General features: G+C 36.5%; 1 protein-coding gene across 1 annotated transcript in view; it reads left to right on the top strand.

The window, feature by feature from the left end:
* The window catches only part of VPS13C (vacuolar protein sorting 13 homolog C), a gene marked incomplete at both ends in the record, with an annotated part of 92,249 nt that overhangs the window by 51,338 nt on the left and 16,713 nt on the right, over positions 1 to 24,198 (top strand). Inside the window, 26 exons of the mRNA XM_082005262.1 lie at positions 455 to 624; positions 1,169 to 1,407; positions 2,752 to 2,981; positions 3,746 to 3,838; positions 4,859 to 5,224; positions 6,514 to 6,603; positions 7,027 to 7,182; positions 8,224 to 8,488; positions 9,323 to 9,483; positions 9,993 to 10,114; positions 10,359 to 10,653; positions 12,075 to 12,464; positions 13,471 to 13,575; positions 14,310 to 14,474; positions 14,826 to 14,954; positions 15,418 to 15,551; positions 15,942 to 16,068; positions 17,487 to 17,722; positions 18,060 to 18,210; positions 19,245 to 19,385; positions 20,478 to 20,559; positions 20,663 to 20,732; positions 21,585 to 21,696; positions 22,692 to 22,805; positions 23,632 to 23,768; positions 24,004 to 24,085. Coding sequence (XP_081861388.1) covers positions 455 to 624; positions 1,169 to 1,407; positions 2,752 to 2,981; positions 3,746 to 3,838; positions 4,859 to 5,224; positions 6,514 to 6,603; positions 7,027 to 7,182; positions 8,224 to 8,488; positions 9,323 to 9,483; positions 9,993 to 10,114; positions 10,359 to 10,653; positions 12,075 to 12,464; positions 13,471 to 13,575; positions 14,310 to 14,474; positions 14,826 to 14,954; positions 15,418 to 15,551; positions 15,942 to 16,068; positions 17,487 to 17,722; positions 18,060 to 18,210; positions 19,245 to 19,385; positions 20,478 to 20,559; positions 20,663 to 20,732; positions 21,585 to 21,696; positions 22,692 to 22,805; positions 23,632 to 23,768; positions 24,004 to 24,085 — 4,362 coding nt within the window. The remainder of the gene's footprint in view (positions 1 to 454; positions 625 to 1,168; positions 1,408 to 2,751; positions 2,982 to 3,745; positions 3,839 to 4,858; positions 5,225 to 6,513; positions 6,604 to 7,026; positions 7,183 to 8,223; positions 8,489 to 9,322; positions 9,484 to 9,992; positions 10,115 to 10,358; positions 10,654 to 12,074; positions 12,465 to 13,470; positions 13,576 to 14,309; positions 14,475 to 14,825; positions 14,955 to 15,417; positions 15,552 to 15,941; positions 16,069 to 17,486; positions 17,723 to 18,059; positions 18,211 to 19,244; positions 19,386 to 20,477; positions 20,560 to 20,662; positions 20,733 to 21,584; positions 21,697 to 22,691; positions 22,806 to 23,631; positions 23,769 to 24,003; positions 24,086 to 24,198) is intronic.

Genomic DNA, 24,198 nt, shown 5'->3' with positions numbered 1-24,198 from the left:
GGTGCTTTTTGTATGAGAGGTGTGCAGTTTCAAAAGTTCTTGTGAAATGAGCATCCCTGGAAGAAATACACTGTAATGGGATTTTATTTTCATTTCCTCTTCGTATCCTTTCTGCTTATTGCTGGGGTCCTAGTTGTAAATGAATTCGTGTGATAGGAGTGGGGGGATCCTATCTGGTAGGAGATTCAGATTTCAGATGGATTATCCTTCAGGCACGCATTCTGAACAACCACTAGAAATGTGGCGAAGAAACAACTTTACTACAACTCAACTTGGTTTTTTGTTTTCTCAGTGAGTCTCTTTGGACTTACTTGTATGATAGGAGGACTGATGACAGCAACAGGCTAATCAGATCCTTCAATTCATGGATCAAAATGCATGTGGCTAGCAGCAAGGGAAACGTGCTTACTACTTTGTTCTGTGGTAATTAGTGGTACTGTTTCTCATTATGTAGAAGTCTCTGCTTTCGCTGCATAGCGACAAGTTACGCCTTGGTGAACTCCGACTGCATCTCATGGCATCATCAGGGAAGATGTTTTCAGATGGCTCAATAGACATTAATGTTAAATTCAAGGCATGTACCCTGGATGATCTCAGAGAAGGAGTTCAGAATGTGACTGCAAGGTAAGTTTGAGTCAGAAATGGGAAAACTCCATGCAATTTGTGAGGAAGACTGTTTTCTTGTTCTATACTTTGCTTCACATGGGATTGATAAAACTTAGTAGGGCTGTCAGTTGTTGCCTGTCATACTGTGCACTAAAGCAATGAATGATATAATTTTAATAGTGTTAAACAAGTTTCTTCTTGTATATGTTGATTTCCCAGGTTATCCAAAACAAAAAAACCCCACCTGGGAGGCTTGGGTATTACAGTAAACTGTGTAGAACTGCTGAGCAGAGAGCAATCGGCCTCAGATGGAGAGTTCTATGCACTGAAACTTTAGTCTGATTGTTACACTCTGCATACATAGTTCCAAAACACTAACAGAAAATTTGTGTGCTAGAGTAGTCTATATCCTCTTATTTCTGGAGGAAACACTGATTGCTTGTGTTATAATTCTTACTCATAAATGGCACGGGGAGAAAAATGGCACTACTTCCGCATCGTTATTTTTCTAGATGTATGTGTTATCATGTTTGAAATATTTCTTATTAAACTTGTTTTCCAGAATGATAGACAAGAAAGATGACAAAAACGACAGTTCTATGATAGATATAAGCTACAAGCAGGATAAAAATGGAACTGAAGTCATTGCTGTCCTTGACAAGCTGTACATATGTGCCAGTATGGAGTTTTTGTTGACAGTAGCAGATTTTTTCATTAACTCAATGCCAGCATCCTCAACTGAAAGATCTGCACAGTTCCAATTAAAGCATGCTGCTTCTGGGAAATCCAAGCCAGAAACAGGTCTGTAAAACTGATCTTTAACCCCCACCCCCACACCCCTCCTTTGCAGACTTCATACTGAAAATAAATCATCCGAAAGCTTTCAAGATGCTATCTTGCTATCAGACTTAAGAAATGAGTTTATTCTTCACAATGTGTAAATTGGCCACTGATACCATAGACGGTTTTAAGTAGTAGTAGCTCTAAAACTGCCGTGTTGTAGTGTAGTTGTACTGTTCAGCGGAGCTAAATATTGAAAATCACTCATGCTAAACAGGATTTTTACCTGTGTAATATCGCAAAGGAAGCGTCCTTTTTGGTTGAAGACTGAAGGTAAAACATGATGAAAGAAGGGTGAGAAAGACCACTTCTGAGGTGGTTTGTTTTTTTTGGTGTTTTTTTTTCAATTGGTTTTAAGTGATTGCTAGGCTTGCCTGAGTTGTGGTCAGACCTAGTCTGTGGGTTGTGTTGTCTAGCTGGTTCCCAGCGCACCCTTTCTTTTGGGGAACGTTGCAGGGTGCTAGGAGTGAGCCTTAGGTTTTATGAATTGCCCTAGTGATGTCAGCAGTTCGCTTTCTCTCCTCTTCCCTTGTTTGGAGATGTGCACAAAGTACTGTGATGAGGGAAAGATGGTACACGCTCCAGAAAAGTGGCGCTTGCAGGGGACTACTCAAATGTGTTGCTGGCGGCAACCCATGATGCTTAGCTTGCTTTGCTTTTCCTGTAGTGCACAGAGCCTCAACTTGGCACCTGTTCCATTGCATAGGTTTGGTATTCTGATACTTCCAGCAAGTATTAGGTGCAAGTAATCCAAATGAGTCCTACTGTGCAGGAGGGTCACACACCACTATACTGCCTATCATTGAGAACCAAAGTAACTTGATGCATCGCTAAGAGTGTCTTGCCTTTAACGGAGATAAATATAATATGATTCTCTCCTTCTTTTTGAAGCCTGAGTGGCTATTCAGACAAATTGTATGTTACTGCTTTGGCTTTAATTATTAAATCTTCCTTCTGAAGGAGTTAGTTACTTTAGGTATTGAGCCAGAAGATAACAATTTCCAGGTTGGCTTTGTAGAGCCAGTGCTTAGGTTGACTACGGTGTATAGAACTAATACTGTCTTTTTGCAATATTGAAACAAACAGTTTCTTTAAAACAAAACTTACAGCCAGTTTGCTGCTGATTTTTAGATGCTGTGTGATACTCAGTTTCAGCAAAATATACCTGTAAAAATTGAGACATTATTCGTTAAATTTGTACCCTTAAAATTATGTAGCGATTTTTATGTATGGTTTGGGTATTATGTATGTAATAATGCTTTAAAATCTTTCATGTTCAAGGGATTCTCTTACTTATTTTCACAGAAATATCTGTACGGCCAAATATGACAGTAAAAGCTGTGATCATGGATCCAGAAATCGTATTTGTTGCTAATTTGACTAATGCTGATGCCCCTGCCTTAAAAATTTCCTTCCAATGTGACTTTTCTCTGACATCTGGAAAGATTGCACAAAGGATGACCGCTCAAGTGAAGGGCTTCAAAGTGTTGGCCTGTGCCTTTCTCAAAGAAAAACATGACAAGAGTGTTACTACAGTAAGAAAATTTGTTTTTCATAATGAAAAAACGTAATGAAAACTGTTGGCAGGCATGTCCTTTAGTTGGCATACCCATAGCGCTCAGAAAATTCAGTTTTCATATCATTGATTATTATGAAGGTAGGAATGGACCATGCATCTTTGGTATGTCATTTAAAGGTGAACCTTTTATTAGCAGGTGCAAGACTTCATCACACCGGGCTCTGTCTAAAACCTGTCTAGTGTTCATAGACTGAATTAAAAGTTTCTTAGTGAAGAAATTGTATGAGGGGGTTTTGAAGACTGAGAATATCACTCTGCAGCTTTGTTTACTGCCTATTAGTTTACTTGTTGCAGTAAAGTATGCCGATCAGCATGTTGCCTGGCGTCTACTCATTCCTGACAGGGAGCATTGAGTGGCAAAGGTGACCTGTGTGGTTCATCTTGCATGTGCTGTCTTCCCTTATGCATGTAGTTTTCTTAAGGACCTAGTGTTTTTTTGACTATACAGTCAGTCTGTGTTGGGCTTTGGTTTTGTCTGGTTTTTAAGCTTTATGTCAAAACCTTTTATTTCACTAACTCTTAACCTTCCAGTACACAATTGCCTCTGTGCAAATTTGGATGCTGGAATGATGCTATAGAGAGAATGCTGTTACTCTGAAATGTGTTGTTGTTTTATGGGATCAGCATCTCCTTGCTCTATGGTATTAAAAAATACAGGACCGTTTGAAAAGGTTCCTTTCCAGGAGTTGCCTTGATAATCAAATTATGTTTTTCACTCAGGTGTTACAGCCATGTTCTTTGGTCATGGAAAATATGATTCACATCTCAGGGTTACAAACTGTGGTAGTAACAATAGAAGAACTTACTATAAAGGTAATATTATTAAAACTGTCTTTGGAAGAACAGGTGTGTTTCTCAAACCGTAGCTTGGGGTTTTTTAATTTACGTATTGCATTTTAAAATTTCCATTTTCCCCATTAGTTTAGTTCCAGAAATAGGTACTTATCCTTGTTTGAGCTGCTCTGTGGTGGAAAAAATTATTACGTGTTCCTTGTTCTGGCACTCTTTTGGCAAAAAAGGACTAATTTAAATACTTCAGACACTAGGATTCCTCCTACCAGTTTCTTCCAAACTTATGAAACAACCCTTCCCCCTGCCACCACCACCACTATTTTTCTCTTCGGAGAGACTTATAAGCAGGAGCATACACGCAAGTGCATGTAAATTTTTAAGGCTGTTAACATGATTTCCAGAATGATATATAATGTGAAATTCCTTGTTCTTAATAGGTAAATTAATAATTGTGTCTATAGTAAAGATCATTCTGAATGTAATTTGCTAAGTCTCCTATAAAAGGTTCACAAACTTGCATTTGTGATCTGAAAAGGTGGTCAGTGGTAAAATCTTAAAGTGTAAGCAACAGTACATTGTTCCTAAAGCATAAAGCTTTTGACAGATATACTGTACTGATAATTGAAATGATGGTATACATAACTCTGATAACATGCTTTTTTGAACACTTTGAAGATCTCTAAAAGTAAATTCACATTTTACAGTGTAGTAGGGAAAAGATTGATATTGACTGCTGTTATGGGAGTACCATGTATCAGTAAAAGTGAAATTTCAATTTGAGAGTTTTTTTCTTGAGCCTGTGGGATAGTGAGAGAGGAATTGGGAAATTTTGTAGGAAAGGAAAATAAGAGGAGGTCCATGAATGGATTCTATTTCTTTATCTTGGAATTCAAGTTGCATCTCTTCTAAGGGCCTTTAATGCTGTGTACCTGTATGAAGAACCCAAGAGTTATTTGCCATTTCCATTTATCATATATTTTGTACGCTAGCCAGTTTTAAAATATTTTGAGCTATAAAGGATTTTTTTTTTCTGTGTTCAAGATTTCGCCAATAATTCTGAATACTGTGATGACCATTATGGCTGCCATAAAACCCAAAACAACAGAGGAGGATTCTAAAGGAGCAACTGAAGTTTCTGAGAATTTGTGGCAAGTGAAGTCTATAGATCAGTGCAGTGCTTGGTTTCTTGGTGTTGATATAGCCACAGAAGCAACAGAAACTTTTAAGGACCGTGAGCATATTCTGAAACAAGAGAAGTTTGATGTTGTAGTGAAATCAGTTCAGATCACCTTAGAATGTGGTCTGGGACATCGTACAGTCCCTTTATTATTAGTAGAATCTGTGTTTTCAGGTGTCCTCAAAAACTGGTCGTCATTGATGGAGATCACTGCTGATATGTCACTGGAGGTATGTAGAATCAAACTGTTAGCAGTTTAAAACACTTCTGCATGCTTCATAATGTTCAAGTAACTTTTTAGTGCACTTTCTATAAGCTAAGTTAATAATAGGTTTAAACTGTAATGCCTTTAGGAGTTCTTTAGTAGTCAGACAAGTATGGCTAAGCATAATGTGGTTTTTACAGAAACTTTGCAATCAGTAGTAGATTTTAATCTACTATTGCTACTGTGGAATAATCTAGTCCTCTCTGTTTCTCTATTATTTTTCCATATTCACTTTTTTGCTGTATGAAGAATGAGCTTGACTTAGTTGAATGTTCATATTTAACTCTTATTGCCCACATTTTTTTGTTTGTTTCTCTAGTATTGTGTTTGTTGGTAAGATAGAAGTTACCAAAGTTAAAAAGTCTTTTCTCAAAGACTTCTCTGCATCTTGGATTGTAATCACACCATATTTGTTTTGCCAGCTGTTGCAACTCTTTTCCCTGAGATATGGTAAATTCTGAGATGGTATCAGATGGAGGCAGTATGTTAAAACTTCATACAACCAAATGTGCAGCTGCTCTGTGCAATAGGTTAACTACGTCTTAGTTATATTTTGTCAGTTTACCAGATGTGCCTCATACTCCATTCTGTACCGAGTATTACAAGTAGCCTTCTTTCATTGCTACATGTGCACACCATAATAGAGTATGGGAGATGCATGCCTAATCATACACAACTGGGGGGAGGCACTGAAGGTTCCAGAAGGGGGGAGGGATGAGGAAAACAGCTGAAAGGGAGCATCCAGAAATATTTCTTCCACAACTTCTGTTCGTATTTGCAGTGGCTGAAGGGAAGTAAAAACTTTGGTGTACGCTATGAGTTAAATGAGTTGTGCTGGTGGACCAGCTTCAGACTAAAGTTTGCCCAGACTAACTGTTATTTCATAGTACAATGAAGTACTTGAGGCGTTTTAAGTTTTTGATCTCGGTCATTCTCTTAAACAGTGTAGGAGAGGATAGAGTCTGCATTATAGTAAGTGAAGGTGTTAAAAAGATAAGGAGATATCAGGCTGTCTGCTCTAAACGCAAGCCACGTAGTCAATTCTTCAGAAATGATGTCATATACGAAAAATGTATGATGAATTACGCTTCTGTGTATTAATTTTTTGAAGCCATTAAAAGTTAATGCTAGATCTCCAAAATGTAAAATGAAGATTGATTGTTTTGTTATTCATGTTTTTTGTACTAAATGCTGTTGGAAGGAACACAGTCCTTTATTTTCAGATGCCTTACTTAATTTTGATTCTTTCTTTAGATTCATTATTACAATGAAACCTATGCAGTGTGGGAGCCACTTATTGAACGAATTGAAGGAGGAAAGAAGCAATGGAGTTTAAAGCTGGAAGTATGTAAACATACTTAAAACTATGTGAAATAGTTTGAATAGATAGCTATTTCTTAGAGGTTTTGTGTGATGGAACATTGACCTTTCGAATGCTGTTGCATTGAGGGAGCTATGCAATTTCACACAAAAAAAAATCAGTCTTTAGACATCCTAAGGTTTTTCTGAATAATGTTAGTTCTCCAGTGCATGGGCAAGAAGCAGTGTGTAACCACACACACAAAGAGGAAAGAAAATAACTTGCGTATCATCAACATTGGTATAAAATTTCTGTGTTTGTGTAAGGTGTCTTGAGATTTACAAGGTCAAGTAGGTTTTCCTTTGCTTGGTGAAATTTTCAAGTGTAGGTCACGTTTTTTCCTGTTTTAACATAAGAGAAAGTAATCTATGTGTTCGTAATTGTTCATGATGAAATTTTTCTTTTAGATGAAGACTAACCCTATCCAAGAGAGAAGTTTGATGCCTGGGGATGATTTCATTGTTCTACCTGAGCCACAAACTGCAGTTAACATCTCTTCGAAGGACACAATGAATATAACAATATCCAAATGTTGTCTTGCTGTTTTCAGTAATTTAGCCAAGGTAGTCCTAACAGGCAGCAGGTGCTGAATTATGTGGTTCTGTGGGAAGTTATGATTATTTCCTTTTAAAGAATGTTCTGTGCTGTGAGTCACAAGCCAGTGACTGTTCTACAGCCCTGACAAATGTAATCTAGCAGGATTGAGGATATTTACTCTGATTAGTCCTTTAGGGTTAACAAAAAGGTGATGCTAGCTTTTGAAAGAAGCGACTGCTGTGTTGAACAGATGTGCTTATGCAGGTCTTAAGGAACAGGCCTACAAACAGGCTGAATGAAAATAAAACCCTCCAATAAGCACAACTATTTCCTACAATCCTTTTTTCTGAAATACTTAGAAATTTACTTCCCTTCTATCTTTTCTCCTTAATAGAATACCTAGAAAAGTGTGCATTTTAGGATTGGCCTTCAAACTGTACAAGTAGAATGTCCAGTGTATTAAAAATACTTTTTCACTTACTTTTCTTGTGATAGTAGGTGTGCCTATGAATGTCCTAGGCTTTTTTTACAGAGGGGAAGAAATTTTGGTTATCAGATCAAGCTATTTTTACAGAATGTGACTTATGCCTATTTATTTTTTAATTCTGAATGAGCAACCATTCTCTAAGTTAGTACTTGTTTATACAGTCGGTTATCATGGCTTTTGTGTAATCAAACAAATGTTTTCAAGCATAAGTTGTGGTTGAATATGAAGTATGTACGTGGTGAATGTACTTGGGACTTCTGTGTCCCAGATCTTATTTTCCTCTTACAACCCAACAAATCAAAAAACCAAAAAAACCAAACCCCCCAAAAACCAACAAACCTGATGAGGAGCATGAATACTTATTGTAGCATCAACATTTGCTGCAAGTCACGGAATAATAATGACATTTTCTGGAGTTAACCTTTACTTCCCTGAAATACTACTATACCAAGTGTAGGTATTGCAATATATATTTTTTTTCTTTAAAATGGTAGTTGCTAGGAACTGTCTCTTACAGCCGTTATACAAATGTTATTGTGGCTATTTACATATGATGTATTATATGTGTTGTTCATTACAGGCATTTTCAGAAGGCACTGCATCCACGTTTGACTATTCCTTTAAAGAGACAGCACCTTTCATAGTGAAAAATGCTCTAGGCGTTCCTTTCAAAGTGCTTCCTAGCTCCAATTTTCGGATAGTTGGTTCAGTTGAAAAAGAAAACATGAACAATGTAGAAATTGGTCAGAACATGGAACTGGAATACTCCGCTTTTGAAGCGCCCCAACAAGGACAGTCGTCTGCATTGTACCGACAAGAAAGCTCTGTCTTCTCTTTAAATTTAGGTATTATGCTAGGGAACATTGTGCATTATGACATGTTGAAAATGGGAAGATGGGGGAGTCAACACGATTAAATTCAATGTGATCAAAATTCAGGTGAAGTACACCGTGTTGAAACTACTTTTGAATATTGATGGCAATTTTAAAAATATTAAACTATCTACTGGACTTCTTAGAAAGATGTAAAACTCCTTCTCTCCAGTCTTTCAGAGAGTGAAAAGTACAATTTTTTTTTTTTCTCCCCCTTTGGAAGAAATGAAAGGCATTCTAGTGGAGTAATTGATAGACCATCTTACAGACCTCTGGGACATAGGCCTGTGGGGTTCCAAGTCCTGTTAAACAGGATCTTCATTTCTCATATCCCTACTACCATCCAGCTTTCTGTAGTTACCCAGTTACTTGAGAGCAGTTATGATTTTTCTGTGTTTTTAGCTTTGTCCGAAAATGCTCCTAGGATATAATAACTATTAATAGATAATCTTCAGGTTTTTTTTTCCTTTCCATCCCATCCCATCCGAAGGTACTTGGCCATGATACAAAGATCATGTTCATGTTCTGCATTTTGTAAACTCACCCAACGAATACCTTCGTTTACTGTTTGGTGTATTTATTGTGCAAGGTATAAACCATAATCTAAAGTTACGGTCTTCAAGAGTATTCTGACCTTAAAGCTGTCCTTCAGTGGTGCCTTAAATACCATTTCAAGGTGCTTTTTCCAGAGAGTGTTTTAATTCTGGTTGTTGCTGAGTTTAGAGAAGCTAAAGTATTGTTCAAATAGAAAATGGTAATGTGATTTGTTTTGCCTAATTAAGACTTTTGTATATTTTTATGGATTAGAACTTCAAGGATATAACGAAGTGGTAAACATTCCCATAGCCAAACCAGGTCGACGACTGTACAACGTAAGAAACCTTCTTGTTGATCGCTCAGACTCAATCATTGTACAGACAGATGCTACAGAAGGAAATAAAGTTATTACTGTACGATCTCCTCTGCAGGTAAAAACACCAACCAAACAAGCCAAAAGCCTGAAAGTGGTGCTTTTCTCTGAATGACTTTGCTTTTCTTCCTTAATGCATTTTGAGATCATACTTTTCAGAAAAGTAACTTAAAGGCAATTGTTAAGTATTTGACTCTATTTGTAATGTGAATTTTTAGCTGTATTCTCTATATGTGTGTGTCTTAGTGATAAATGAAAAATTTGGGTTTTACTTTTAAGTTTGGGCTTTCTTAATTATCTCAACATTGAGGTTAGAATATGTACTTTTAATGTGACTTGGCATTTTAAGCATATTTTTCAATTCATGGAACTTAAACATAGTTTTCTCATATGTTTACATGTTGTTGTCCTTCAGAATTGTATTTCTTAGTAAAATGAATAGAACTCTGTTTTCCAGAGGAGTTTAGTTAAATCTACTAATGTTGTTTTTCCTTGTTACTATTCATACTTTTTCCTTTAGAAACTTGTACCATAGAAAATAATAAAAATTATGCATTTTGATCCTAGATCAAGAACCATTTCTCAGTCCCGTTTATAATCTATAAACTGGCTAGGAACTCCAAGTCGCTGGAGCCAATTGGCATATCCAAGCCAGAAGAGGAATTTCACGTTCCTTTACACTCGTACAGGTAGATTTTGGTTTTTTTTTTTTCTGGTCTGTAGGACTAATCTTTGTGAGACTGATGCACAAATACAGCATTAGTGTGGAAGCTTAAATTTGCACTTGGAAATCTTCCTGACTGGGCTAAAAACCCCAAATGCTGCCTTTATTAGGTAATTAGCCCTTCAGAATGTTAACTGTGACTTTAAAATTGGTGAAGTTACCTGTTGCTGGAAAGCTATTGTATACCATTACCTGTCTTCTTCCCATAGGTGTCATCTGTATGTTCGACCAACAGGAATGTTAGAGGGTCAGTTTAAAGAGTCCATGACTTATATTGCCTGGAGGGAAGAGCTACACAGGAGCAATGAAGTAAAGTGCCTGTTACAGTGCCCAGCCACCGAGACAAATTTCTTGCCTTTCATAATCAGCTCAACAGCTGTACCCGATGAACTAAATTTTATTTCGGCTTATGGAGAGGAGTGGGATCCTGCCTACATTATCCACCTTTACCCTACACTGACTGTGAGGAATCTTTTACCATACTCCTTGAGATACTTACTTGAGGTAAGTTATTTTATGGTTTTATTTGTAAATCCTTTACTTGCTTTTAACTTAAGACTCTATTTACTTAGAAGTGGAGGTGAATGTAGTGTGGAAGATACCTAATGCTGGTTTTTGTTTTCTGTTGTAAATGAGTGAGTCGGCTGCCGGACTGATTTTGTGAGTTTTGAGGATTAACTGTTTTTTATTTGGGTGTACCTGGCCAGTTCAGCCTTGATCCTTAAATATGAATCCTGTACTGGATTGGCCTTTCTCTTTTATGATGTTCTGAGATGTGGTTTGTGTTTTGCAAGATAGCTTGTGTTTCCAAGGAAGAGGTGTAAGAAAAAGCATCTGAGATTTCTGGAGCTTTTTTCTGTGTAGAAAACACAACTTCTCTCCATTCTGACACCTGATTCCGAGGACTATTCTGAAGTCTTCCTTGCACAAATTGGAAGATTTCTTTGTGGGATGCTACACAGACTTTTTCCTCCTCTTTCAGTATTTTCAGCATCTAGTATTTCTTCATGAAAGCTGAGTGATTTTAGTAAATAGAAAAGGTGTGAGGATTTAGAACTATGATCCTAGTTTGTTCTGTTTTGTCCTACTCACATAAGTGGCTGTGAGTTTGTAATGGCACTGTTTCCACTTTTCCTTACCCTCACTGTACTCGCAGTCACAGAATGTAGAATAGAGTGCCATTGCCTTGACTAAGGAGCTAGAAACTGGTAATTCAAATCTATTTCTGAAGTCACTGTACCTGTAGATGGCTGTGTGCTTATTTGTCTTCACATCCCTCAACCTACTGAGCCTGGCCACTGTTCCATTCAGTAAAATACAGTGTTTCTCAGTAAAAACTAGTAAAGCTGTTGTTGCGGGATGCTACTGCCTGAGGAAAGCTGTGCTACCAAAGAGCATGGCACAGCTGCTGGCTTTTTGCCTTGGGTGTTCTTTAATGTGAAAAGTCCTGGCTGTACATCTGCAGCACAGTCCAATTCAGTGTTGCACCCAGTATTGTAAGTATATGAATAAGAACTCGTTGCCAGAATCATAGAATCTTTGAGTTGAAAGGGACCTTTAAAGGTCATCTACTCCAACACCCCTGCAATGAGCAGGGACATCTTCAACTAGATAAGGTTGCTCAGAGCCCCATCCAGCCTGAAATCCTCTGGAAATCATGCAGGAGAGAGGGAACAGAAACAGGGGATACATTGGAACTAGTTTGCCTCCTTGAAATCCAGAATTAAACAGTCTTTATTGTCCTGCAACAAAAGTGCAATTGATCTCAAATTATTCATAGGATCAGGCTCAAATGAAAGTGATTGGACACTGGGACGTAGTACTGAGATGTGTGCATCCTGCAAGAGAAGAATAAAATGCTGTTTCTTGAATACCTAAATTTTATGTATTAAAAACTTAATTTACCCCTTTTAATTTTGCTACAGGGAACAGCAGAAGCCTCTGAATTGGTAGAAGGGAGTGCTGCAGATGTTTTTCATTCAAGAATCAACGGAGAAATAATGGAGCTTGTGTTGATAAAATATCAAGGCAAAGACTGGCATGGGCATCTTAAAATTTGTGATGGGATGCCTGAATTTTTTTCTGTGTGTTTCACATCCCATTCTGCGACAGTGATGACAGTGGATATTTACATACATACTAGGCAAATTGGAAGCCGTATGATCTTGTCTGTGTTCAGTCCTTATTGGATAATAAACAAGACTTCCCGTATTCTCCAATATCGAGCCGAAGACACTCATGTGAAGCATCCAGCAGACTACAGAGATATTGTTTTGTTCTCCTTTAAAAAGAAAAATATTTTCAGTAAAAATAAGGTAAAAATAAGGTTCTGGTGGCAGTGTTTCAAAATCCTGCTCTGAGGGGCAAAAAACACACACATATATTTTTGTCTAAGGAATTTTTTTGGTAGCATTTAAATCTATAGGCCTTCATTTGGTTGCTGCTTTCTTCTTGTTAATTATACTTTTTGGACTAATAAGTAGTCTATTGCAACTTTTTCCAGGTCTTGCACTGCATCCCATTGGCTAACTTTCATCCTGGCCAGAAGCTGGCTGATGGTATAGAGTGGTTAGGTCCTGAAAACTCAGTGGGTACCTTACCAGAAAACTGTTCCCTTGGGCAGAGAATTTTAATGTAGATACATAAATTAAGAGTGTGGACTCCCTTTATAGACCAAAGGAAGGCTGCTCTGAATCTTCCTGTGGAGGCATTTTCCACTGGATAAAGAGGAATCGCAGGCTTGTGTTTTACTCGGCTAGGTACTTTGACATTTCAAAGGCGCAATGTAAATATTCTGCCCTATGTGAAATGTATTTCTTCTGCTCTGATTTTGTTTTGACGAGATATTTGTGTAGTCAAATGAAGAGTCCTGTAATAGAGGATTTTTTTCTGAAGTGGCCCTTTCTTCTTTTTAAATATCTTTGGCCCAACAATAGTTGAAGAAATGGTTGAAGAAACAGTTTTGACAAGGTGTTCTTTTGATTATTTCCTCTGCTCTCTTCAAGTTCGTGAAGCACCACAAAATTGTAGCTTTTCTTGCCATCTCTGTGTGTGCTGTCATGAACATAAGAGTCAATAAGGATTCCTCTATTTTGTTACCTTTTACTGTAACATCTTTCCCAAAACTCAGGCACAGATGAATAAATCAGAATACTAATAGCGATACTACATGCATAAACTTATCTTAATTTATAGAAGGTTTTAAAAGCATTTGTGTTGTCTTTATACTGCTACATGTGATATAATTGCACTCCATAATGCATGAACTGTACATTAAAATTAATTTATTGAAGTACTTTCCATGTTCTTTTTTGTGTGTAGATCCAGTTATGTATTTCGACTAGCACTTGGTCCAGTAGCTTTTCCCTTGATACTGTAGGAAGCTATGGATGTGTCAAGTGTTCAGCTAATAACATGGACTATCTGGTAAGATAGGTTTCTGTCTTTTGTGGAGCTCTCCTGGGTTGGTGGTTTTTTTTTTGGCCTGATGTCTTTTTCTGCTTAAGGCCTTTGTTTCACGACTTACATTGTTTTTAAACTATGGAAATATTTAACATGTAGGGTAATAATTTTTATGCCCCAGCTATTCAGGTCTGGGCCTGGCAACAAGTAGTTTCACCAGCAGAAGTTTTGGTGTAATTCATGAAACGTGCTTTATGTAACAAGTGTGTAGTACTAGGCTGTTCAAAAATACAATAGTGAACTCTCATAGTGGAGGTAAGAGTTTACATTCAAAATTCATAATTGTTTGCAACTGTTTAGATCTTCACTTGGCAGCCTTGTATAAGACTGCATTTCCACAATGAAGCAGGATAAAGAATATACTTTGTAATAATATGGAGTATACTCTTTAACTGATCTCTGATGTGATCAGTTTAGGTTGTCTTGATTTACATTAGAGGGAATACTGTTAGATTTTCCCCACTAATGCTACAACTACAAAATGCTGCAGCTAAAACTCACTTCACCACTATGTTAATTGGTTGTATAGTTCGCGGATTTTACGGCATGCTGTTTGGTTCTTTTATTACAGCTGTTAAGAACAGGAGTGTTGAGTGATAACCTTTGTAATTAGACTAATGTTGGCTTTTCTCTTTTTTTTCATCCTGACTTTTCTCTTAAGCTTGTTGTTGACATTTGCTTAAATTGTCCTTCAACAGGTTGGAGTTAGCATCAAAATGAGCAGTTTTAACCTTACCAGGATAGTTACCTTCACCCCGTTCTACACAATAGCAAACAAGTCTTCTCTGGAACTAGAAGTTGGAGAAATTGGTCCTAATGGCTCTTTTCCAACTAATAAATGGAATTATATCTCAACTTCAGAGGTAATGTTTCAGTTTTTTTCCTTTGGATGTTACTGTAGACAAACATCTGGTCTTTAACGGTCACTGAGGGGAAAAAGCAGTGCTCTTTGAGAAGCTCTGTCACTTCTGATGGTATGATGTGGATACTTCGCATCTCAGGGCAACTTGAACAGCACAGGTTGCTTATGTTGGTAAATTAATCAAGTCCTGCAGTTTAGATAACTCACTAAATGTAGGTGAGATGTTAATCAGTAGGTACTGGGGTAAGAACTACTAAGGCATTTGAAATAGTTTTAGTCAGACAAGATGGATTGCTTTACTGCTGGCTTACTATATGAACTGTTTAAGTAGTGCATATTTCTTGTTCTACAGTGTCTTCCATTTTGGCCTGAAAACTCATCTGGTGAACTTTGTGTAAGAGTAGTTGGCTATGAAAACTCATCCAAGCCATTCCTATTTAAAGCCCAGGATAACGGTACTCTGCTGAGGCTGGAAGAATTGGTGAGACTGAGTTTGATCTGTTCTCAATACTCCATTTTAGCCTTATGGTATTGAACCTGGGAGAGCTTGACTCCCTAAGATCGTCAAGATTGAAACCTTGTGCCTTAAGGTATTGGTGCATTGCACTTTGGTTCTGTTGCATAAAGAAGATTGTGAATCAAGTTTGCAATGTTGTTAATGTTTTCATGGCTGTGTGAAGTGGTCTAGTTGATTTAGTTTTGACAAGCTTATAGGAAGCTGAACAGCTCTATTAAGTTAAAAATAGTATACTACATGATGTCTGTCTTAAGCTGGTGACCAATGTGTGTGAGCTAACTGTTACTAGATAAGGTAGAATACACTTCCTTTTTTCACATATAAGATGCTGGTGAAAGACTGATCTAAAAATAACAGTTTAGTCCTGTTCTAACTTGAATTTATGCATAGAACAAATACTGAACTTTCTGTCTAACTTCGTCTCCAGAATGGGGGCCTACTGGTAGATGTGAATGTTTCTGAGCATTCTACTGTCATAAGCTTCTCGGATTACCATGAGGGAGCTGCTCCAGCCCTTATTGTTAACCATACTTCATGGGACTCTCTCAGATATAAACAGAGGTATGTGAAAGAAACAATTCACCATTAGTTGTTTGACCACGGGGTATCCTTTGTGAAGAAAGTAATTCTCTCTTACCATTATGGTACCTTCAAAAATAGAAAAAAACCAACTTTTCTTTATTATTTCCCTTTAATGAAATGTTTTGTCTAATTTTAAGCAGTCTTCATAGTTTTAGAAAGTGGAGAGAATGAACTGGGAGTATAGACTGTAGTTCACCAAGAGCCTAGCTGCAGCTGGACTTGTTTGGAGTGGATAGCCAAGCTGTTCATGCCTCCCCCCAGGAGGCTGGAGGCGTGGAGTACATAGTGCCATGATCTGCTTGCATTGTTTCAATCAGTGGTCTTAACTAGCGAATGCTGTCACTTTACTCCTTTTCTTTGAAACTGCAGTGGATTACAAGAGGAAATGGAGTTGAAACCAAAGCAAGTATGCCTGTTTGCATGGACAGATCCAACAAAACCAAGAAAATTGACTTGGGGCTACTCCCAAAATTTTGGTGAACATGACCTGCTTAAGGTAAATTTCAGAAGGGGAGAAGTGAATGCTGAACCAATCTAGGACTATAACAAGTCTAAAATTATCCGTGAGAAAGCTTCTTCAGTAACTTTGCATCTGTCTTGTCCTGTAAGAGACTTCTGAGTTTTTTCTCAATTAGCAAGATTTTAGATGTTTATATTAATTGGGGGATTGGACACAAACTCCAGCCTGCATTTTCTCCGTGTTTTCTTGCGTATGAAAGAAGAATAAAGTGTATGAACTGTGGACGTATCTAAATAGTACAGAGGATGAATAATTCACCAATTTTATAGGAGTGCTGCATCTGGCTTGTTATCTCCCTAAAGATGGAGAAAACCCCTGACTATTGTGACTCTTTCTTCCTATGGGAAAAGCTTGCATGGAGCAGAAAATTCAAGTTGCTCACTGAAAGCTGTTCTGGTGTTAGTAACTCATGCAATATTAAAATAGGAAAACGTGTGAGGTGGGGGTGAAATAACAATGATCAAGATGGAAAATGAGTGGGGGGAAGAGAAACTATAATGAAAGCAGAGGTGAATCTAAGATAAGACTGGGCAAGTATTTTGTTAAAGAATGGGGAAACAAGCATTGATGGAGGAAGAATTTTTTCACTTAACTGGAATGTAGGTTAAATGAAGTCCTATGTATCTGTCTAAACAGCAGCCCTCTTGCACCTTTTACTAAACTCTGAATTCTTCAGAGGTGGCTTGGTTTTCTGTTGACTAGGCACAGAGTTAAGATAAGAAAACTGGAAATATTAGTAGCTAAAAGTAGGGATAGGAAAGAAATTTGTTTCAGTTATACTGGGAATGGATTTAGTTTCTCACAACTGAACTCTCTCAGTTAACCAATTACAGTGTGCTGTACTGTATAAGCACTTTTTTGGGTCAATTTTTTTACTCACTGTAAGTGGCTTTAGTTTGAAACTGATTTCCTTAATATATAATTATGGTTACATTCATGATTATTTTGGTATTTTGAGAAAATGTCAGTGTTGCCTCACAAATTAACAAATAAGGAATATCCACATTTGAAGAGCACAGATCTTGATGATTGTCTGGTTTTACTGCTTTGTGGTATATGATTTAATGTCTGCTTCCCCCATCACCTATGATTCTAAGTCTCTTCTTTTGCTGTGAAGGCCTTTGTTTTCTAATAATTTCCAATATTACCCTCATCCACAAATATTGCTGGAATGCCTACTTTTCAAAAGGAAAAAACAACAACAACAAACCACCCCCAGCTTCTTTCCAATGTTGGGATACAAGATGCCACCAAATCAGTATGATGCAGTAAACTGAACAAACTGCTGAGTTCTGGTTTGTATGTGTAAACGTGCTTGCTTATAAACATAGAGCATCATCATGGATTTACTCCTGCAATATACTTACCCATTTTTTTCTCCCCTCCAAATACAGGATGAATGTGGGCAATTCCCTTACAATGCAAATACTCAAATACACTGGGTATCTTTCCTGGATGGACGTCAACGAGTGCTGCTTTTCACAGATGATGTTGCATTAGTTTCTAAAGCACGACAAGCAGAGGAGTTGGAGCAACCTGATCAAGAAATAAACTTGTCAATCCATAGTCTTGGACTTTCTCTTGTTAACAATGAAAATAAAAAAGAAATCTCTTATATAGGAATTACTAGGTACTGCACATGGAAGCTTAAATATTCCTTTGAAGAATCAAAATTTGTCAGCATATTATATTTTTAGCTGTACAGTTTAGTTGAAGGGCACATCTTTCAAATTAAATAAATATAAGTGAAACCTTTTTAAGTAAAATTAAGTTCTGCCTTTATTCCTACTGTGCAATTTGAATAAATAGGATTTAGCTGTCTCCTTTCATAGCTTCTATTAAAGAAAAAGTAAACAACAGGGGTTTTTTTGAGCCTGAAAAATTAGGATAATATCTTTTTACATGTTGTGCATGCATAAGAAAGGATTAAGTACTTTAAATTGTTAACCTTGGTTTTTGTCTTGCAGTTCTGATGTTGTTTGGGAACTGAAACCAAGGCAAAAGTGGAAACCATTTAATCAAAAGCAAATAAACCTGTTGGAACAGGCCTATCAAAAGTATCTTTGTAAGAGTGCTTTCCAAGCTCCAGGCTGGCATAAACTAGACAGCAATACTGAGGTATGTTTTGAGGTTTCTGTGTTTAAATGATTGCAGAATGTGCAACAGTTAAAACGGACTTCTGTATTGTTAAAGACAGATGCTGTGTTAAGAGGAACACAAGCAAAACCCAAGCTTTTTGGGGGGAGTAGTTTCATATTTTATACAGTAGAATGTTTTTGCATTGAGGTATTATTTTGTACTGAGGCAGCATTGAGGTATTTTCCAGACTTGTATTATGAAGTAAGAATCTCAAAAAATGTTGCTTTTGTGTGGTAGAAAAGATTGCTTGGTATCTGCATGTTAGTTATGAACCTATATTCTCATTATTGTAACCTGAATTCTTTGCAGAAATCTTGGTTTTAGCCTCTTAGTAAGTTGCAGTTCCCATGACTAGATATGATAAAGGAGCCTATAGTGTTCAAAGACTTGAAATTAATTCACTTACCTGAGCTTTTTCAGACTTTAATTACACATGCCTGTATTCCGCACATAAATTTAATGTATTGAAATCTTAGGTAATGTACAGGTGTTTGATAATACTATAATCAAGCTTTTTTTCTATATCAGTCTTTCATTTGAAAAACATGCATACCCACAGCTATGTGAATACTTAGCTTTTGTACACTGCAGTAGTGCATTTAGAGTATGTGGTATAGACAACTTGTGTCTGTAAGTCGTTACATGTTACTCGGAATAAAAGACAGCTTTTTCCTTTTGCTTCTCGTAGCTTAAATGTTTCAGGATCAGGGTAAAAGCGTCAGCTGCATGTAAATGTCTTTAATTATGCCAGGGTAATATATAACTCAGGAAGAAATAGTTACTGAGATGATGTAGAGGTTCCCATTTAGGGCAACTAAAGTTGCAATGTAATGTCCCTACCAAACTAGTGGTTTTCACTACCTTTACAGATAATTGGATCGAGTAATTCAGTAGCCATGTGACCATGAAATAGGAAAAGGGTGTTTTATTTGCTAGTCTGTTTGCTAGTAACTTAATACTTTATTGTTCCTCTAATTAAACTGCACGTTAGCTCTGCTTTCTTATATCTCCAGGTGAATTTTAGTAAGGTTCCAATGGAAATGCGTCTCCCAGTCAGATGCAGTATCCGACGCAACTTCCTGTCAGGAATTCAGGTTGAGTTCAAACAGTCGCCTCACCAAAGAAGCTTACGGGCTCAATTGTATTGGCTACAGGTACCATCTTTCATCATGTTCTATAAACTAAACAGACACCTTAAGGCTTTTATTTTATTCATTTATTTGAAGAAGTATCTCCAAATCTTGCATATGTGGTGCTCAGCTCACTACATCAGAGTAGCAGAAGTGCTATGAGTGCTCCATTGATGGCACAGTACTGCAGAACGAACTGCCACCCCAGGATTTTTTAAGTAATATGGAAAAAAATGCCACAAAATTGTGGGTTAATATAAAGCAGAGTGCTATGATGGAAAGTTTATTTCTAAAGAAAGATGTTCTGGTGTTTTAAAACAAAGAAAAATCTCAACTTTTTTCAAAATTTGTTTAACATAGTTTGTATACAGACATGTAACATATTATTCTAGAGAGCATACTAGAGGTTCAGAGATCTTTAGTACAAAAACTACCTATCTAATGAAAAGTAAATAACAGCTATTTAAATACTTAAAAATAGTATGCAATAATGTATCTGCCTGTAAGCTTAACAGTGAATTAATATGCAACAGTTGCACCTGATTAGCATACTCCTGTCAGTACTAATAGTGTTGCTAAATAAACCAATAGAGCACTTGAGCAGGTACTAGTGAGAAGTGTTTAGTACTAGAGGAAAACAATGGTGAGAAATCATAATTGTCATTTTCATCTCTATTTGCTTCACTTCTGAATTCCTCAGAGGAGGGCACTCATTGAGGACTGTGATGCTTTTCCTGACCAGCTGGTGGGAAGGAGTTTCCTCTTTCCTGTTATCTTTGGCATTTTGTTTTTATTTTTGCCTGAAGGTAGCTTTCACTGTTACAGTCAATGTATGCCATCAGCTGCAGACCCTCTAAATGAATATTTGTGAGTGTGAACCTGTGTAATCATCCTTTGTGCAACACTTCCAACCATCTGACCTTTTATTACTAATTAGATAACGTTCCAAAATAATATCAGAGTAATCCTCTTCCTCTTTTCTCCTTCCCTCAAAGAAAGAATGACATTTTTCTTGAACATAGACTATAAATAAGTTTCTCAAGCCTTCTAAAATGGAAATGGTCTTTGATTATCGTGTCAGTAAAATACTCCTATAACTATGCAATAATTTCTTAGGTTGATAATCAATTACCAGGATCGATGTTTCCTGTTGTATTTCATCCTGTAGCCCCTCCCAAGTCAATTGCTTTGGATTCAGGTAAGAGAAAGCCTTTAGTAATATCAGATTTATTCAGCCTTGAAAATAGTAACTTGACAATTTATTTTTTACATATGCTTAGATTTTTTTTTTTTCTATTTAGAACCAAAACCCTTCATTGACATCAGCATCATCACTAGATTCAACGAATATAGCAAAGTACTGCAAGTCAAGTGAGTTTGGCAGCATGTTGTAATACAACTGTAGATATTTAATGCATTTTAGCAGTGAACCTTGTTTTAAAGTTCGCATTCTCCTATCCAAACAGTTCTTGTCTTTGGATTGAGTTTTTAAACATCTCCAGTGAAAAAACATAATTCTAAAAGAAACGTACTTTTAAAAAGTAAGGGCTGACCATGTTAAGGGGCTGTTATGCAAATTCCTTAGTAATCAGAATTATTTCCCTCTTGTATTACAATATCAGAGCTTCATGTCTGCCTGTTTGCTATACAGTGCTGCGTTTATTTGGTGCTCTAACAAAAGACAGCTCATGCAGTCTCTAATGTAGCCCAGTACAGTGTGTTCTATTGTGAAATGTATGTTCCTTAGTTAATATGTCTGTGTCTTGGGTTTTTGTACTAAAAATGAGAGAAAAACTTTATACTGATGGTTTCTAATGCAAGTATCTGTACTCAACTAGTGTGGATATAATATTTGAGGATGGTGTATTTTAATTAAAATATTTGGTCATATGACTTTTGGAGAGCGGCAGTTGGATAAGAGGAAGAAATACGTTCTTTAGGTGATGTCATCCATGGAGCACATGGAATCATAATGTATGAATATAAGAAGTATTTGGTGATGGTTAATATTTTTAGGTAAATTCTGAAAGTGTTAACATGTCCAGTAATCTATAGCTTTGTGGGGCTGGTAAGCCTTCCTAACTATAAATAGACAACTGATACTGTAGATTGTTAGTCTTAACATGCAATATGGCATGACAAAACTTCAGTTATGTAAGGTAAGCATGTGATATTTAAGTTAAACTTCTACAAGGATGCACTGTGTGTTTTTTCCCATTTTAGATACTTCATGGTTCTTATCCAGGAAATGGCACTGAAGATTGATCAAGGATTTTTAGGAGCTCTTAGTGAACTTTTCACTCCGTCTACAGACCCGGAAGCTGAAAGACAAAGGGTAACATCTGAGAGAAACTGATTTTTGCCCAAACTGGGCCTTTATGATAAGTGTGTTGTGATTTTCTGAATACTTCTGTTTAAATGAGTGAATATTGCATTTGACAATGGTGAATAAATTTTCAGTGAAGCAGTGGAATTTCTGTTGAACATTGGCAGTGAGTATTACTAAGTGACAAGTTTGAGCAACTGATACTTGGGTATGTGTAACTGTTTTCTGCTCTTTTAATGTTTCATTAAGAGATGACACAGTTGTTTCAACTGTGGCTACAAAGTGCTAAGGTTGGTAGATGAAATAATGTTAGGGTTGATAGAAGAGGCTTCTAATTGTTAGTCTACAGTGTCTTTTGTCTTTAGAGACAACAAGGAACAAGCTTTCATGTTTTAAAACTAAGTTTTATGTAGGTGGGTAGTATTCAGAAAGGTCAAGTTTGGCTCTAGTGTGCATAGGAGAGTCATTCTTACAACTTTTTTTTTTTATATCTTGAGATGTACTGTATAAAAACTCTAATTCTGTGAGGAAATACAAAAATGCAATCTCAGGAAGTTATTTTACTTATATAACAGTAAATAGGAACTATCAAGTGATACAGCATAAATTGGAAAAGTCATCCAGAAAGTGTTGTGGCTGGTTTGGGTTTTTTTGTTGTTGGTTGTGTGGGCTATTTTTGTTGGTTTGGGTTTTTAGGGTGTTTTTTCTTTTTTTTTTTTTGTGTCCTAGTTTAAAGAGGAGTATTAGTGCAGTTACAATCTGGTACACAAAAGTAATTAGTCTATTTGCAGTTTGGAGCTGTTGGCTATTTATCTAGTTAGTTAACTATTTTATTACATTTGGCTATGATTATTATTTTTGCTGTTTATATGTATGTATGTTTTTACATCTATTTATACATAATATTATTAACTATATTACACATACATAACTATGCTGTTTTATATGTTGATGAGAAACTTCTGTTCTATTTTTTCTTTTCTTTCTTTTTTTAATAAAACCAGGTTAAATTAATTCAGCAAGATGTAGATGCACTTAACACTGAGCTAATGGAGTCTTCCTTAACAGACGTGTCAATGCTCAGCTTCTTTGAGCATTTCCATATTTCTCCGATTAAGGTATGTGATAGAGATACTTTTGGTTAACAAAACACTTGATATCAATGATCTCTTAATTCATTATAGTAAATACGTCCTTAGATCAATTTTCTAGGTAATTGAGATCTTCCATACTGTCTTCCTAATGGGGATTTTTTTTATGTTCTCTAGAACTTAATACTTTGTTGGAAAGCTTTCTTAGTTTCCCATGAGTACAAACAGACCCTTAACCATTGCTAAGTGCAAAGAGCCAATGGGTATAATAACGAGGAAAGCTAGATAAAATGCTGGCCTGAAGGTATCCAAGTAATGTATGATAAATTGTAGCAGAATACACTTTCATGGGCTTGTATTCATGTCTCTCTCGAACCAGTTAGATTATTTTTTTTTTCAGAATCAGTTAGATTTTTCAGTAATTATACATTATTCTGAATCTATAGAATGCTCCCCATGGCTATCAGATTGCATAAGAATTTAGAGGAAATAAAATATTCGCATTCTTTTTCTTTTGACTGAACATGTAAAAGACCAAATTAAAAGTTTAACTTGTACTGGCAATTAACCTGTTACATATGTGGAGCTTATTTCTCACATTATTTACGCAGAAGTTGAGACGTAAACATAACAAAAGTTGAACTTCTAGGGTAATTTGACACTTTTCTGTGTGGGAATAGAAAAAAATTGTCAAGTAATACCATTGTGAGTTCAAGCATGTTTGTTGAAATTGTACATTTCCTCAGGATGAGTAAAAATACTTACCACTGTTTCACCACTGGTTTGTTTACATGTGCACCACACAACTTGTCTGGTGTGTGTCTTTTTTGTCTTACTAATTTTTTCTTGACAGTTGCATTTGAGTCTGTCTCTGGCTTCTGGTGGAGAAGCATCAGATAAGGAGGAAGAAATGATAGCAATCCATTCTCTAAATTTGCTGTTGAAAAGTATTGGAGCTACTCTAACAGATGTGGATGATCTTGTTTTCAAGTAAGCTAATAAATAGGGGGGTTTAAAATGTTTTGAATAAATTACTATGCATTTAATAATTAGGTCCATGGTAAAATTTGACTAGTATAAATGTAGACAGCCTTTGGGGAAAGGGAAGATGGGGTTTGGGCTCCTTTTAAAGAGGATAGGGCTTCAGGATTATCTGAAGGAAAAAGAGAACTACTTAGAAGGAAGAAGAGTATCTATAACTAATGTGTCATTACTTGTCTTTCAGGCTTGCTTTCTTTGAAATTAAGTATCAGTTCTACAAGAGAGACCAACTGATGAAGAGAGTTGTTAGACATTATAGTGAACAAGTAAGTTTATTTAGTCAAGCCTTTATGTAACATTTTGAGTATCTCACAGGATGCAGAAAATAGGAAAGGTGAATACCTCTAAAAGCTACTAACTTTTTATTTCATGGTACTGA

The sequence above is a fragment of the Phaethon aethereus genome (genome assembly GCF_964289735.1).
Source record: "Phaethon aethereus genome assembly, chromosome: 12".
NCBI lineage: Eukaryota > Metazoa > Chordata > Aves > Phaethontiformes > Phaethontidae > Phaethon > Phaethon aethereus.
The sequence above is the reverse complement of the archived record's forward strand: the minus strand, read 5'-3'. Positions and strand labels throughout refer to the sequence as shown.